We start from the raw sequence: 13,696 nt of genomic DNA on the forward strand, positions 1-13,696 counted from the left end.
CTATCTATATGTCTATCTATCTATCTATCTATCTATCTATCTATCTATCTATCTATCTATCTATCTATCTATCTATCTATCTATCTATCTATCTATCTATCTATCTATGTATAGATAATCAAATAAGTATTTAAATAAATACATAGGTTTTAGTTATTACTTAAAGCTACTTATCAATCTAAACTATAGTATAATTAGTTTCAATTATTTCAACGTATTCATTAACCCCACTTTCTTTTCATTATTTTTTCAGGTTTTTATCGTCCTCGCAAATTAGGTCACAATTTTCCTAGATTATATGACATTGTTGAAGGTGAAACGATAGCGAATGCTTTCCTCCAATTAAATCCTGACAAAAGAATAGGTGCAGAAGAGGCGTTACATCATTCATATTTTGCCCAATTACCAAAAAAATTATATGAATTGCCTGATGGTAAGACTATTAATAACGTATAACAGTATTACAATTCCTGAAATAAAAAAATATGTATTACATGTTAAAAATATAAATTAAATGTTTACTAAAGAGACAATGGACTTTTATAATTGTCTCAGAAAGTTTATGTTTTTAATGAAATATTTTTGTTAATGAGTTCGTCAGGTACTTTTACCGTACATATTTTTTGTTACAATGTCATATTAACATGACAATTTTTAATAATAGAAAAACTTTTTTGTTTGTTAATTTAAACAGAATTATTGTCAAAATGAGATTTTAAATGTACAAAAAATTCACAAACAATTGTAGAAAGTATTTTATTAACAAAACTTTAAATCAAAACAAAAAGTCATACACAATTTTAATTAAAAATTATCAAAGGGATGATAATTTCAAAGTCTTTTAAGAACAGCCCTCATATTCATAAATGCTTTATTGTAGGAATGTTGCATAGAAAATTTGCGTAATATACCTAAAATGAGCCATTAATATGTTTATGAATACGGGGCTAATTAATTTAGTTTACAATAAAATATTCACTTATTTTTTGGATTACACTGTAATAAACTTAACACATTTTCACCTGAAGCTTTATATACAAAAGTAATATCCCAGTTGTTAGTCTCAATTTATTACTACAGTACAATGGACTGTTAATGATTTTCTAACATTAACACTTGCATTAACTCCAACTGCTCCCTTTATAAAAGCAAAACAAAATAATTTACATTCTCGCATACATAACAATTAAAATCAACTAAAAATTCTTCAAATTCCCCAAAACTTTATAAACTCATTTATACTCCACTATTTAGCTCATTTACAAATGACCCAAAAAAATAATTTTCTAAAACATTAACATTTTACTCATTACAACACAAATCAAACTGCTGTTCTGCTTAAATGTGCAAAATATTGCTACTATTCGTATTTCCTGCATGTTAATTATTTCGAAAATCTTTTTATGAGATTTTACGCTAAGCCACTTATCTAACCCAAAATTATGCAAAAACACATGGGTATCGTTTATACGAACATTTTGTTTCAACTCAACATTATGCATATTTGATAATTTTTATTACACCGTCAGTATCTGTATCAGACGATAATCATCCACATCATTAAAACCAGCGCCAAAAGAATACATGTACATATGTTTATTTCAATTACTTACTAGTCATCTCATGGTACTGAAAACTCATTTACTATTTTAATGCAAATAGAAACGATTTACTAATATTAAAGCAGATTAAGAGCAAAAGATAAAATGCAAACGAAATACTAGATAGTTTTACTTCCAATTCAGATCTAGTTCAGTTTTTCTTCAGTTGTAGATCAGTTCTAGTTCAGTTCTAGTTCAGTTCTAGTTCAGTTCTAGTTCAGTTCTAGTTCAGTTCTAGTTCATTTCTAGTTCAGTTCTAGTTCAGTTCTAGTTCAGTTCTAGTTCAGTTCTAGTTCAGTTCTAGTTCAGTTCTAGTTCAGTTCTAGTTCAGTTCTAGTTCAGTTCCAGTTCAGTTCTAGTTCAGTTCTAGTTCAGTTCTAGTTCAGTTCTAGTTCAGTTCTAGTTCAGTTCTAGTTCAGTTCTAGCTCAGTTCTAGTTCTAGTTCAGTTCTAGTTCAGTTCTAGTTCAGTTCTAGTTCAGTTCTAGTTCAGTTCTAGTTCAGTTCTAGTTCAGTTCTAGTTCAGTTCTAGTTCAGTTCTAGTTCAGTTCTAATTCAGTTCTAGTTCAGTTCTAGTTTAGTTCTAGTTTAGTTCTAGTTTAGTTCTAGTTCAGTTCCAGTTCAGTTCCGGTTCAGTTCTAGATCAGTTCTCGTTCGGTTCTCGTTCAGTTCTTGCACAGTTCTAGGCCAGTTCTAGTTCTAGTTCAGTTCTAGTTCAATTCCAGTTTAGTTCTAGTTCAGTTCTAGATTAGTTCTAGTTCAGTTCTAGTTCAGTTCTAGTTCAGTTCTAGTTTAGTTCCATTTCTAGTTCATTTCTAGTTCAGTTCTAGTTCAGTTCTAGTTTAGTTCCATTTCTAGTTCAGTTCTAGTTCAGTTCTAGTTCAGTTCTAGTTCAGTTCTAGTTCAGTTCAAATTCAGTTCTAGTTCAGTTCTAGTTCAGTTCTAGTTCAGTTCTAGTTCAGTTCTAGTTCAGTTCTAGTTCAGTTCTAGTTCAGTTCTAGTTCAGTTCTAGTTCAGTTCTAGTTCAGTTCTAGTTCATTTCTGGTTAATTTCTAGAATAGTTCAGTTTAAGTTCAGTGTTAGTTTAGCTGTAATTCAGTTCTAGTTAAGTACTCTTCATGCAAGTTCAAGCAAAGTATAATTTATATAACAAATTTCAATAAATTGGCAATAATAAGCAATTTTTCAATTAATTATGTATGTTTATAAAATTATATATGTATTTGTGGTGTAATAAACCGTGAAAATAATACAATAAAGTATTTACAAAGTTTTACATGAATTCATATATTATAATATTTAAATCGACTGTTTCAATAATAACAATAATCAGATTTAATAAAATAATTTATTGTTTAAAATTGAAAATTAAATAGGAACTAATGTTGTACAAAATAGAAAATAATGTAAACAATTAATTTTTAAATTGAATTAGTATATAAACATTTTTTTTAAATCAAAAACAAATAAAGCAAATTCATGCAGTTGATTTATTTTCAAGTGGCTTAATTTATTGAATTTTGTTAAAACATTTGATTAAGTTTTATTAAAAACACTAAATCCAAATGCCAAACAACTATAATAATAATATTTGTTTGCACAAACCACTTTCATAATGGACATTTATTGGGGAGTTGAATGCATTCAACTGAAATTGCATAAAGTCCTTCAATTATTGTCGAATGGTTTTTGTAATGTTATTATTATTATTGCTGGCAAAATAAACATTTTTTTTTTGTAAATCAACATTTTTGTTTTTGTGTACATAGAAAAAAATATTCTGTATGTACTTTTTAGCTGTTTGTTTAAAAAAATATTTAGGAAAAATTTTCCTGAAATTGGATGCCAAAATTAAAATGTCTACTACTATTGTATACAATTTCTGCTTTATAAGAGTCCCTTGAACATTTAGTATCATTTGTAGGTGTAGTAGTATTACTAGCCATTACTTTCCATTCTACTCCTGTTTCAATGTATGTCTCGTGAATGTATCAACTGCAATTGAGTTTAAATTAGATTCAGTGAAATGAAAATTGAATTTCCTGTGTTTTGATTACAGGTGAGTAATAGTTAGTTCAAAATTAAGATGGCTCCCTGTTTAAGACAACATTTCCGAACTTTTATGTTTATAAATACTAGTTTATTTAAATAAAATCCCTTATATTTTAATATTTTTCCAAATGTATGTATTTGCTCAAAACATTTACCTTGTATTTACAAAACAAATAACAATCTACCCGTATTTTTCTATACAATATTTACCTGCACACAATTTATTTTTTATTTTTACAAACCACTGCCACCCTAAATCCTCTACTCAAAGGCGAATCCCCTCCAATCGGATGTAAGCATATACATTTTGTGGTTTTTCATGAGTGTAAATATAAGTGCAAATTTGTCTGTCCTTCTAATGGTTTAAACTTCAACATACAATTGCAGTTATTTGTGGTTTCTATCGATAGGTTTTTATAGTTTTTTTTCGAAATAGCTATAAATAATTAAATATTTTTATTAAATTTTACAAAATTTTAAACATTTTAATAATGTTTTGCTAACTTGACTCCTTCATTTACAAAGTGATAATTAATTATAGATTTTTTAATTAAAACAATTTTATTTGAAATTCTTATATTTTGCCATAGTTCATTTTAATTGAAATAATTATTTAATGTAAACAGAATTATTTGCTTTGGTTTTTTTGGGGCTTTTTTCCCTATAAATTTTTTTTTGTAATTTAGTCAAAAGTGGTTTTTGAGGCTAAAATGATTATCTCCCATAAGCTGTTTGTAGACATAATGTTTATTTTAATTTTCAATTAAAAATAAATTCTATGAAAATTTATAATTGTTTATTAAAACATTTATCAAAGTTGCAGCTTTTTTTTCAAGCTTGTCTAGGCAATGTATATTAAATAAAATTATTTAAATTTATTACATATTTAATTTAAAAATTATAAAAAATATAAATGACTTTTAGTGGAAAACTGTTATAGTTAGTACTCAACTTTATTAAATTGTAGTTAAGTTCTAGTTCAAGACTAGTATTAGTTCAGTTCTAGTTCAGTTATGGTTCAGTTGTAGTTCGTTTCTAGTTTAGTTCTTTCAGCTCAACTTAGTTCTAGTTCAGTTCTAAATCAGTTCTAGTTCAGTTCTAGTTCAGTTCTAGTTCAGTTCTAGTTCAGTTCTAGTTCAGTTCTAGTTCAGTTCTAGTTCAGTTCTATTTCAGTTCTAGTTCAGTTTTATTTCAGTTCTAGTTCAGTTCTAGTTTAGTTCTAGTTCAGTTCAAGTTCAGTTCTAGTTCAAGTTCAGTTCTAGGTTAGTTCTAGTTCAGTTCAAGTTCAATTATAGTTCAGTTCTTGTTTAGTTTTATTTCAGTTCTAGTTCAGTTCTAGTTCAGATCTAGTTCAGTTCTAGTTCAGTTCTAGTTCAGTTCTAGTTCAGTTCTAGTTCAGTTCTAGTTCAGTTCTAGTTCAGTTCTAGTTCAGTTCTAGTTCAGTTCTAGTTCAGTTCTAGTTCAGTTCTAGTTAAGTTCTAGTACAGTTCTAGTACAGTTCTAGTTTAGTTCTAGTTCAGTTCTTGTTTAATTCTACTTCAGTTCAATTTTAGTTCTAGTTCAATTCTAGTTTTAGTACTGTTTTAATCTTGTCCTAATTTAGTATAGTTCTAGTGACAAATCATGCTGAGTTTAATTTTTTCAAACTCCTCAGAACATATTACTTATATTGAAAACAATTCCTGTTCTAGTTAATAATATTTTTCTATTTTCTCTTTTAGAAACCTCCATATTTACGGTTGAAGGTGTGCATTTGTATCCGGAGCCCAATAGACAGAGTAAATGAAAATTAAAGCAAGTCCTATCAGTGGATGGTGTACGTTTCTACTGTTAGCAGTAACATATAAATACTACTACAACAAGATTAACTAAAACAACATAAACTACTACGACAACAACAACAAAAACAGCCATAAAATGATATCTTAACATTAAGAATCCAACAAAAACAACAAGAAACACACACTATATAATTTAATTTTTAAATGTAAAACATTAAACTACAACCACACATACACACACACACAAAAAATAATAATTTTATATTATTTTTTTAAAGTATTTTTCTTATAAAATAAAATATTATAAATAATTTCCTCAATTATTGCTAATTTTTCTTTGTGTTGATATAATTTTTAAATAAAATTTATAATTTTTAATCTAAAAAAAATCTTTAATAAAACTTAAAATTAAGAAACAGACAAAGAATGATAAAAAAAACTAAAATAAAATAAAAAAATTGATTTAAAACGAAATAAGAAATAAAATGTTTAAAATATTATTAAAAAATTAAATAAATTTAAGTAACTAAATTTAATTATAAAATTAACTAGTTTAACTAAAATTTAAAAATAATTAAAAAACAAAATTAAAATTAAATTGATTAATAAAATAAGACGCCAAAAAAATTCGAATGAAAAACAAACTTTTATCTAAAACAAAACAACAACAAAACATAGTCGAACAACAATTAAAGTAGTTTTAAATTAAAACAAGAATTAAACACGTGCCTCCAGGTCCTCAGGCCCTTGATGAGCGTAAGCACCAACAACAAAATAAGGAATTACCTTAAAAACACAAATACGATTTAAACGTTTCAAAAAAAAAAAAAAAACCTAAACATCAAAAATAAATAAAAAACCTCAAGCGAAAGAAAAACTCTAACAAAATAAATTAAATACGTTAATAAAACAAACACCACTTTTTAAACATTTAGAAATTAAAAAAAAAACAAAAGAAAATTATTGAAATAGTTATTCACAAATCGAAGCAGCTACTACTTAATGCACTTTAAAGGAAGTTAGAAACATATTAAAAATGGCGTTGATTTACCATTTGAATCATATGAGGGAAAGCAGCCATTTTTATAAGTAGAAATGCAATTTATAAAGAATTAATTAAACTTTTCAGAGTGCAGACTATCTGTCTGTTTTATATTTCAGAACAAAATCTGAACGATCTTTATATTTCGGATGGTCTATAAATCAAACTATAGGCCGATCATATGTTCAGACTATGGTCTATTCTACTGTTCAGACTATAGTCTGATGTATAGTTCAGACTATAGTCTACTGTTTAGCTCAGACTGTAATTCTGTTGTATAGTTCAGACTATAATCGGTTCTATATTTCAGGCTTTAGTCTGCTCTATATATTGGCCTACAGCCTGGACTATAGTTCAGATTATAGTCTGGTCTATAGTTCAGACTTTAGCCCATTCTACAGTTCAGACAATAGTCTGATCTATAGTTCAGGCTATAGTACGGAATATTGTCATTCATTTAGATTACTATATGTTGTATAGTTAAGAATATCGCCTGATCTATAGTTCAACCTGTTGTCTGATCTATAATTTAGTCTACAGATTAGAGACATGACAAGCTATTTAACAAGAGTAGTGTCTACAGTTTGTATTAAAGTCTTGCCATAGTATAGACTATAGAATGGACTATTATTCAGGCTAATGTTAATCTATATTTTATGCTATAATATTATATATTGTTCAGATCGTACTCTGGTATATAGTCAATATTATTCTAATATATATATCAAATCATTGCCAGATTTATAGCTTACATGTCTACTCTATAGTTTAGACATGAGTCTACTCTATAGTTCACACAAGATTCTGTTCTATAGTTCAGACAAGAGAAAATTTACATATGTAAGTCAGATTACAGACATGTTTACATTTCGAACTGATCTAAAGTTAAGAATATTATAATTTATATATATAGTCAGGTCTACAGTTCAGACAAAAGTCTACTTCGTACTTTAGATCAGAATCTGTTTTAAAGTTCTGACTGGAGTGATATACATATACATAGATGTAAGTCAGATTAAAAACCTGTCTACAATTCGGTCTGATCTAAAGCTAAGAATATTATATCTACAGACTTAAGACTATTGTCTGGTCAAATCGGAATCTTCTTTATAGTTTACACAAGATTATGTTCTATAGTTCAAGCCAGAAAGATGTACATATACATATAAATCAGATTAAAGACATGTCTACAGAACGGGCTAATCTAAAGTTAAGAATATTATATCTATAGTAAAGACTATTGTCTGGTCTATTACTACTAATATAGTTTGGTTTAGACAAAAGGGTGGTCTTTAGTTCAAACAAGATTCTATAGTTCAGACTAGTGTCATATACATACATATGTATATAAGGCAAATTAAAGACATGTCCACAGTTCGGATATATATATCGGAATCAGTCTTCTCCATAGTTTAAACTATAGCCTCTCCAATAGTTCGCACTTCAGAAAAGTTCAAAAACAGTCTGCTTATAGTTCAGATAACAGTCTGCTCTATAGTTCATGCAATATTCTGCTATATAGTTCAGGCAGGTCTACAGTTCGGACTGATCTAAAGTTAAGAATATTCTATCTATAATAAAGTCTATTGTCTGATCTATAGCTATTAATATAATTTTAATCTATAATTCAGACTAGAGTGATATATACATATAGAAGACAGATCAGATTCAGTCTTCCCTATAGTTTAAACTATAGCCTTAGCCATAGTTTGTTCAATCTTCTATTCTTTAATCTGATCCTTAGTTGAGACATTAATCTAGATTAGAATCTGTTCATAATAGAATTAGACGTATAGTTTACAATGGACTTTTGTGTATATGTATATCAGATCAGTTCAAAATTTTACTAGTTTAAGGGGGTTATTCTGTAACTGGATTCGAAAGAAAAACATTTTGAATTTGTATGTTAAATACATTGTGTTTCGAAAACTTTTTCTTTCGAATCGAAATATGGAGAAACACCAAAGACTAGAATATAGGATTTCAGACTATATAATGGTTCATACTACAATCTCTTTCAGATTTTAATCTAAAGGCCGGTCTATACTAGAGGGTATAGTTGTTAATATTATTCAAACTTAAGTAAATAACAAAGTTCAGACTATAAAGTTTAAAGTTTAGTTAGAATAACATTTCGGCCTATAGATCAGCCTAATCTAAAATTTAGCATGTTCGGTTATAGTTCTATATAGTTCTACTATAAAAAAAAGCTGCTGCCCTCATATAAAAAATTTGCAGTTTAAATAAATAAAAATTAAAAAAAAAAGTATTTTAAAAATAAAAAACAAACAATTAAGACTCAGAGACAAAATGTTTTGTTGATGCACTCATAATTAGATTTATGACATATATTTTTTCCTCCTCTTCTTGTTTTTTATTTAATTAGTTAAATGAAAGGAAAATACTACTATTTATATATATACAACAAAAAATTATAATTTTTTATACTAAAAACGAATTGTTTTTATTTCTTTTGCAATGTATTATTGTTATATTTTAAACCTTTTAATAAACACACATTTATTTTTTTATATTTAAAAAAAAAAAATAATATTTTTTCTTTCGAACTAATGTTTGCCAATAATTAAATTTATATCTCTTTTTAGTTTGTTTAATAAACAAATTTTTGTATTATAGTAAAATTATTATTAAATATAATTGTATTTTTTTACAATATAAATATTTTTTATATAAATTAAATTTGATAAAAAAACAATTTCAAAATGAAACAATTACAGCATGTTTAAAAAGTAAATGGACAAATTATTAAAAAAAGGTTAAACTAATAGTTTTATAAATTTAAGTCATTTCAATTTCAATGCATATTTCTATTAGTAAGGTTTTTTTAAAAAATATATATTTTTATTTTAACTTTTTCAATCGGTAGCTTTTTTATTTAATAAAACAATTTGTCCATTTACTTTTAATTTACTCTGTAAGAGTTTTCACAATTTTTTCCTATATATTTTGTATAAATACTTATTTGCAATTTATCAAAAAGAAAGTTTAACTTTTTTTGCTTTGAAATTTATATTCATTTATTATTTTTTAGTATTTTAATTTGTTTATTTTTAATAATATTAATATTATTATTTTTAATTATACGTGTGTTATCATTTGATTATAGTTTATGCAATTAGTGATATAGAAAAACAAAAAAAAAAGATTGTATGATAATTAATAATAATAATTATTTTTTTAAATAACATGAATTTAAAAAGAAGAATTTTTAAGTGATTAATAATAAAATGAAAAACAATTTTTAACAGATTTTTTTATTATTTTGTGTTTGTTTTCTTTATTTTTCATATGATTTAATGATTTATTATTATTTTTTAATTGGAACAGCAAGTGTGAATTAAAAAACACATATTTTGTTTAAAAATCCTATTAAAAAAATATTAATTACTAAACATTTTAGAACAACATTTTATAGCGTATTGAAATCATGTTTCGAAAATTTTTAAGGTAATTTCCTTTCCCTCTCCCTCGTAGATCCACGCCTGCTCTATTCTACACAGCAGAATGATCTATGGCTGAGACTATAGTAGAAATTTTAAGACTTAAAGAATACATACTCTTTGGACTAGAGTTTAGTAATTAGTTCACACTAGAATCTGGTTTATTTTATAATATAGGCCCGTTTAGGTCCATGATATGTTCTATTGTTCAGTCTAGTGTAGACCAGACTATAATCAGCTCTAAAGTTTAGACTTTTTCTGATATATAGTTCACACTAGAGTGATTTCTATAAGTCTAGAGGCTAGGGACAATTCTACACTTTTAATTAAAGTTTTGTCAATAGTTCAGACTATATTCTCGTCTACAGTTCAGAATATAGTCTAACCCATTGTTCAGACTTAAATCTTGTCAAAATTTCAGACAATTGGCTATAGTTCAGATTGAATACTGGTGCATAGTTTAGAACATTGCCTGCTCTAGTTCAGATTGAATGCTGGTGTATAGTTTAGTATAGTCTACACTATACATAGTTTGTACTAAATAGTTCAAACTACATCTATTCTATACTTTTGGAATGATCTCTGATTAGGCTACAGTCTGGCCTCTAGTCTATAAGTCTAGTCTATAAGTACAGAGAATCCTACCCTTTTACTAGGGTGTTGCCAATAGTTCAGATTATAGTCTTGTCAAAAATTCCGGATATAGTCAAACGTATTGTTCAGACTCTAACCTTGTCAGAAGTTCTGGCAATAGTCAATAGTTCAGATTAAACACTGGTATTTAATTTAGAATATTGTCTGTTCTGTAGTATCGAATATAGTCTGGATCAGAATGTAGAATAATCTATGGTTCAGACTATGTTAGTTAGTTTGAAAGGAGGATGTACATATGTACATCACCTAGGCCTCTATCGGGCCTGTTGTGCTCTCCTTAACCAGCGCCTCAGGTGGGAATCGAACCCACCACCTCCGATCTACCAGACTAGAACACTAACCACAAACCTACCGGAGGCCACTTGTTTAGACTATAGTCTGGTATATAGTTTAAATTATGAAAATAGTTAATTTTTACACTATATACTAGTCTACAGTATATACTGTACTAAATAGTTTAGACTATGTACTATTTAATAATATCGGAATGATCTATGACTAGGTCTGTCTGGTCTCGAATTCCTGCTAAGGCCAGGTCAAAAATTCCGACTAGTTTGTTATATATGGTTATGGAGTGGTTTATAGTTTATTCTGTATTCTGGATTATAGTACAGACCACAAAGTATACATTAGACATTTAAAAAGGTCTAAAATCAGATGTTGTCCAGCTCTTCTATAGTTAAGTATTTTGTCTGATAGTGCAAAATATATGTAGTATGAACTATACAGTTTAAACTGGAGTATGCACTAGGGTGTTAGACAAGAGATATATCTATAGTTAATACTAGAATATGTCTACAGTTTAGACTTTGATCTATAGTTAATTCTATAGAAGTTACACTATGGTGTCATACAAGAGACATATATATCTACAGTTCAGGCTGGAATTTGTCTACAGTTTAGATTATGACCTAGTCTATAGTTAAGACTATAGTTCAGGCTATAGTCTAGTCTATAGTTTAGACTATTGTCTGATATATGCATATATTTCAGACTATACAATGGTCTCTAGTTCTTACTACATACTATGGTTCTAACTAACTACATACTATGGTTCTAACTAAGTTTAGACTTTAGTCTGATCTATATTTCAAATAATAGTCCGGTGCAAAATTGTAGATTAAGGTAATATTTTAGACTATTGTCTATTTCAAAGTCTAGTCTATATTCTGGTCTAAAGTCTTGTCTTGTCCACAAATTAAAAAAAAAAATAAAATCTGTTTTATAGTTAAAAGTGTAAACTATAAAACAGATTTTAGTTAGAGTTTAGACAACAGTCTGCTCTATTGTTTAGACTATAGTTTCTTCTAACTTTTGTATTAGACTACTTATAGTTGCCATATTGCTTACTAGGTTAATAAGTTTTCGAAATACCTTTCTCTTGATATACATACATAGTACATATCGCATAAATAATAATATATCAGACTTATTTAGATAAATCGTTTAAAGATCTTTATTATCTTCTAAATATCATTTGCGATTGATAAACAGGCGAATGTCACAAAACTCTATTCCTTTACGATTCAAAATATTTTATGGGCTGACAGTGGTAATTATGCAGTTCTTGTAGCAAGTAGTACTTTCCTATATATAAGAGTCCTTTCAAAATATGTCTCAACTAAAAGTTTTAATTGTTTGTTAAATATAAATTGATTTTTTTTTTTCATACAATAGTTATTTTTTTTTAAATTCTCACACACAGAACAGGGACAGAGTAATAAAAACAGCAACAGGGCCGGATAAAAAAAAAAATAAATATAAACAACACCACCATTATCATCAAGAAAATTATTAAGAAATAATAAATAGAATATTTAAAAAATTAAACAACCACTAATTAAAAATAACAATTTACACATTGAAAATATAAATTTATAAAAAGAAATTATTATAAAATAAATCAAAAAAATAAACCTAAAATAAAAAAAAACCGAAAAACCAACAAAAATTTTAAACTAAAATCAAAATATAAAAATAAATAAGAATAAAAAAACAAAAACAAACAAATTTTAAAAAAATATTTTTTGTTTAATATTAAAAAAAGAGACAGTTTGTAGGGAAATAAAATGATAAAATTATAAAAAGAAAACTGAAATTTAAACATTTTATTAGTGAAAAAATTAAAAAAAAACTCAAAAAATTTTGGTTTAAGCTAAAGTAGAGAAAAAAATTAATTAAAATAAAAAATAGTAGATCAATTAGTAAAATACAAATTTAACTTAAAAAACTAAACTAAATAGAGGCAAATATAAATTTAATTTTCAAAATTTTAGCAGTTATTGTGAATGATATGAAAAGATATTGAGAATTGTTTTAGAACAGGGCTGGCAAATGGAGCAAATTGTACAAAACATACAAACAGCATATAAGAGAGTACTTTTTTTTGAATCCGATTGTATCGAATCTACATTTTTGCAAATTTATTTCAATATAAATGAAATCAAACAAAAAAATTTCAACACGACTTCTTTAGTCAGAAATCTAATCAGTTAGTTAAAAGTACTTAAAACTATAGATTATTCATTAGACGGACTCACTGAATAAACATCAGAACAAACACCTCGTAAACCCCAATCTTTGTATTATTAGCTCAAATCCAAAATTTTCTTAATCCACAGTCATGTTCCTAGAATCTATGAACGATAATTGAAATTTATCGTGAAAATTAGATTTTATCGTGTCATCACAGACACTACATGGATCCCTTTGCAGTCTTTGCATTATCAGTTCAAATCCAACATTTTATTAATTCAAAGTCATGCTATGTAATTTTTACCGCTTCCAGAATTTAGGAACGATAACTGAAATTTGTCCACTACGTGGATCCCGAATGAAACTTAATCAACTGACCAGTTAGGACATAGTCCAGCCAGGGAGCGAATATTTGCATTATCAGCTCAAATCCAACATTTTCTTAAACCACAGTCATACTATGTAATTTGTACCGCTCCCAGAATCTAGGAACGATTACAGAAATTTATTTTGAAATAAGATTAACCCCCTTCTTTCGATTTAGGTTTAAGCAACAGACACTACTTGGATTCCGAAGGATCCTCAATCAACAGACCAATTAGGATATAGTCCTGCGGGCAACTAGCCATTCG

General features: G+C 27.0%; 1 protein-coding gene across 3 annotated transcripts in view; it reads left to right on the forward strand.

The window, feature by feature from the left end:
• Positions 1-5,784, forward strand: part of LOC111686924 (cyclin-dependent kinase 14) — a 273,114-nt gene extending 267,330 nt beyond the window's left edge. Inside the window, exons 10-11 of one of the 3 annotated variants that reach the window (XM_046950947.1) lie at positions 254-433; positions 5,373-5,784. In XM_046950947.1, coding sequence (XP_046806903.1) covers positions 254-433; positions 5,373-5,437 — 245 coding nt within the window. In that variant the 3' untranslated portion in view covers positions 5,438-5,784. The remainder of the gene's footprint in view (positions 1-253; positions 434-5,372) is intronic. The other 2 variants (XM_046950949.1, XM_046950950.1) reach the window with 2 other exon arrangements.
• The last annotated feature ends 7,912 nt before the right edge of the window (positions 5,785-13,696 follow it).

The sequence above is a fragment of the Lucilia cuprina genome, chromosome 5 (assembly GCF_022045245.1).
Source record: "Lucilia cuprina isolate Lc7/37 chromosome 5, ASM2204524v1, whole genome shotgun sequence".
Lineage (NCBI taxonomy): Eukaryota > Metazoa > Arthropoda > Insecta > Diptera > Calliphoridae > Lucilia > Lucilia cuprina.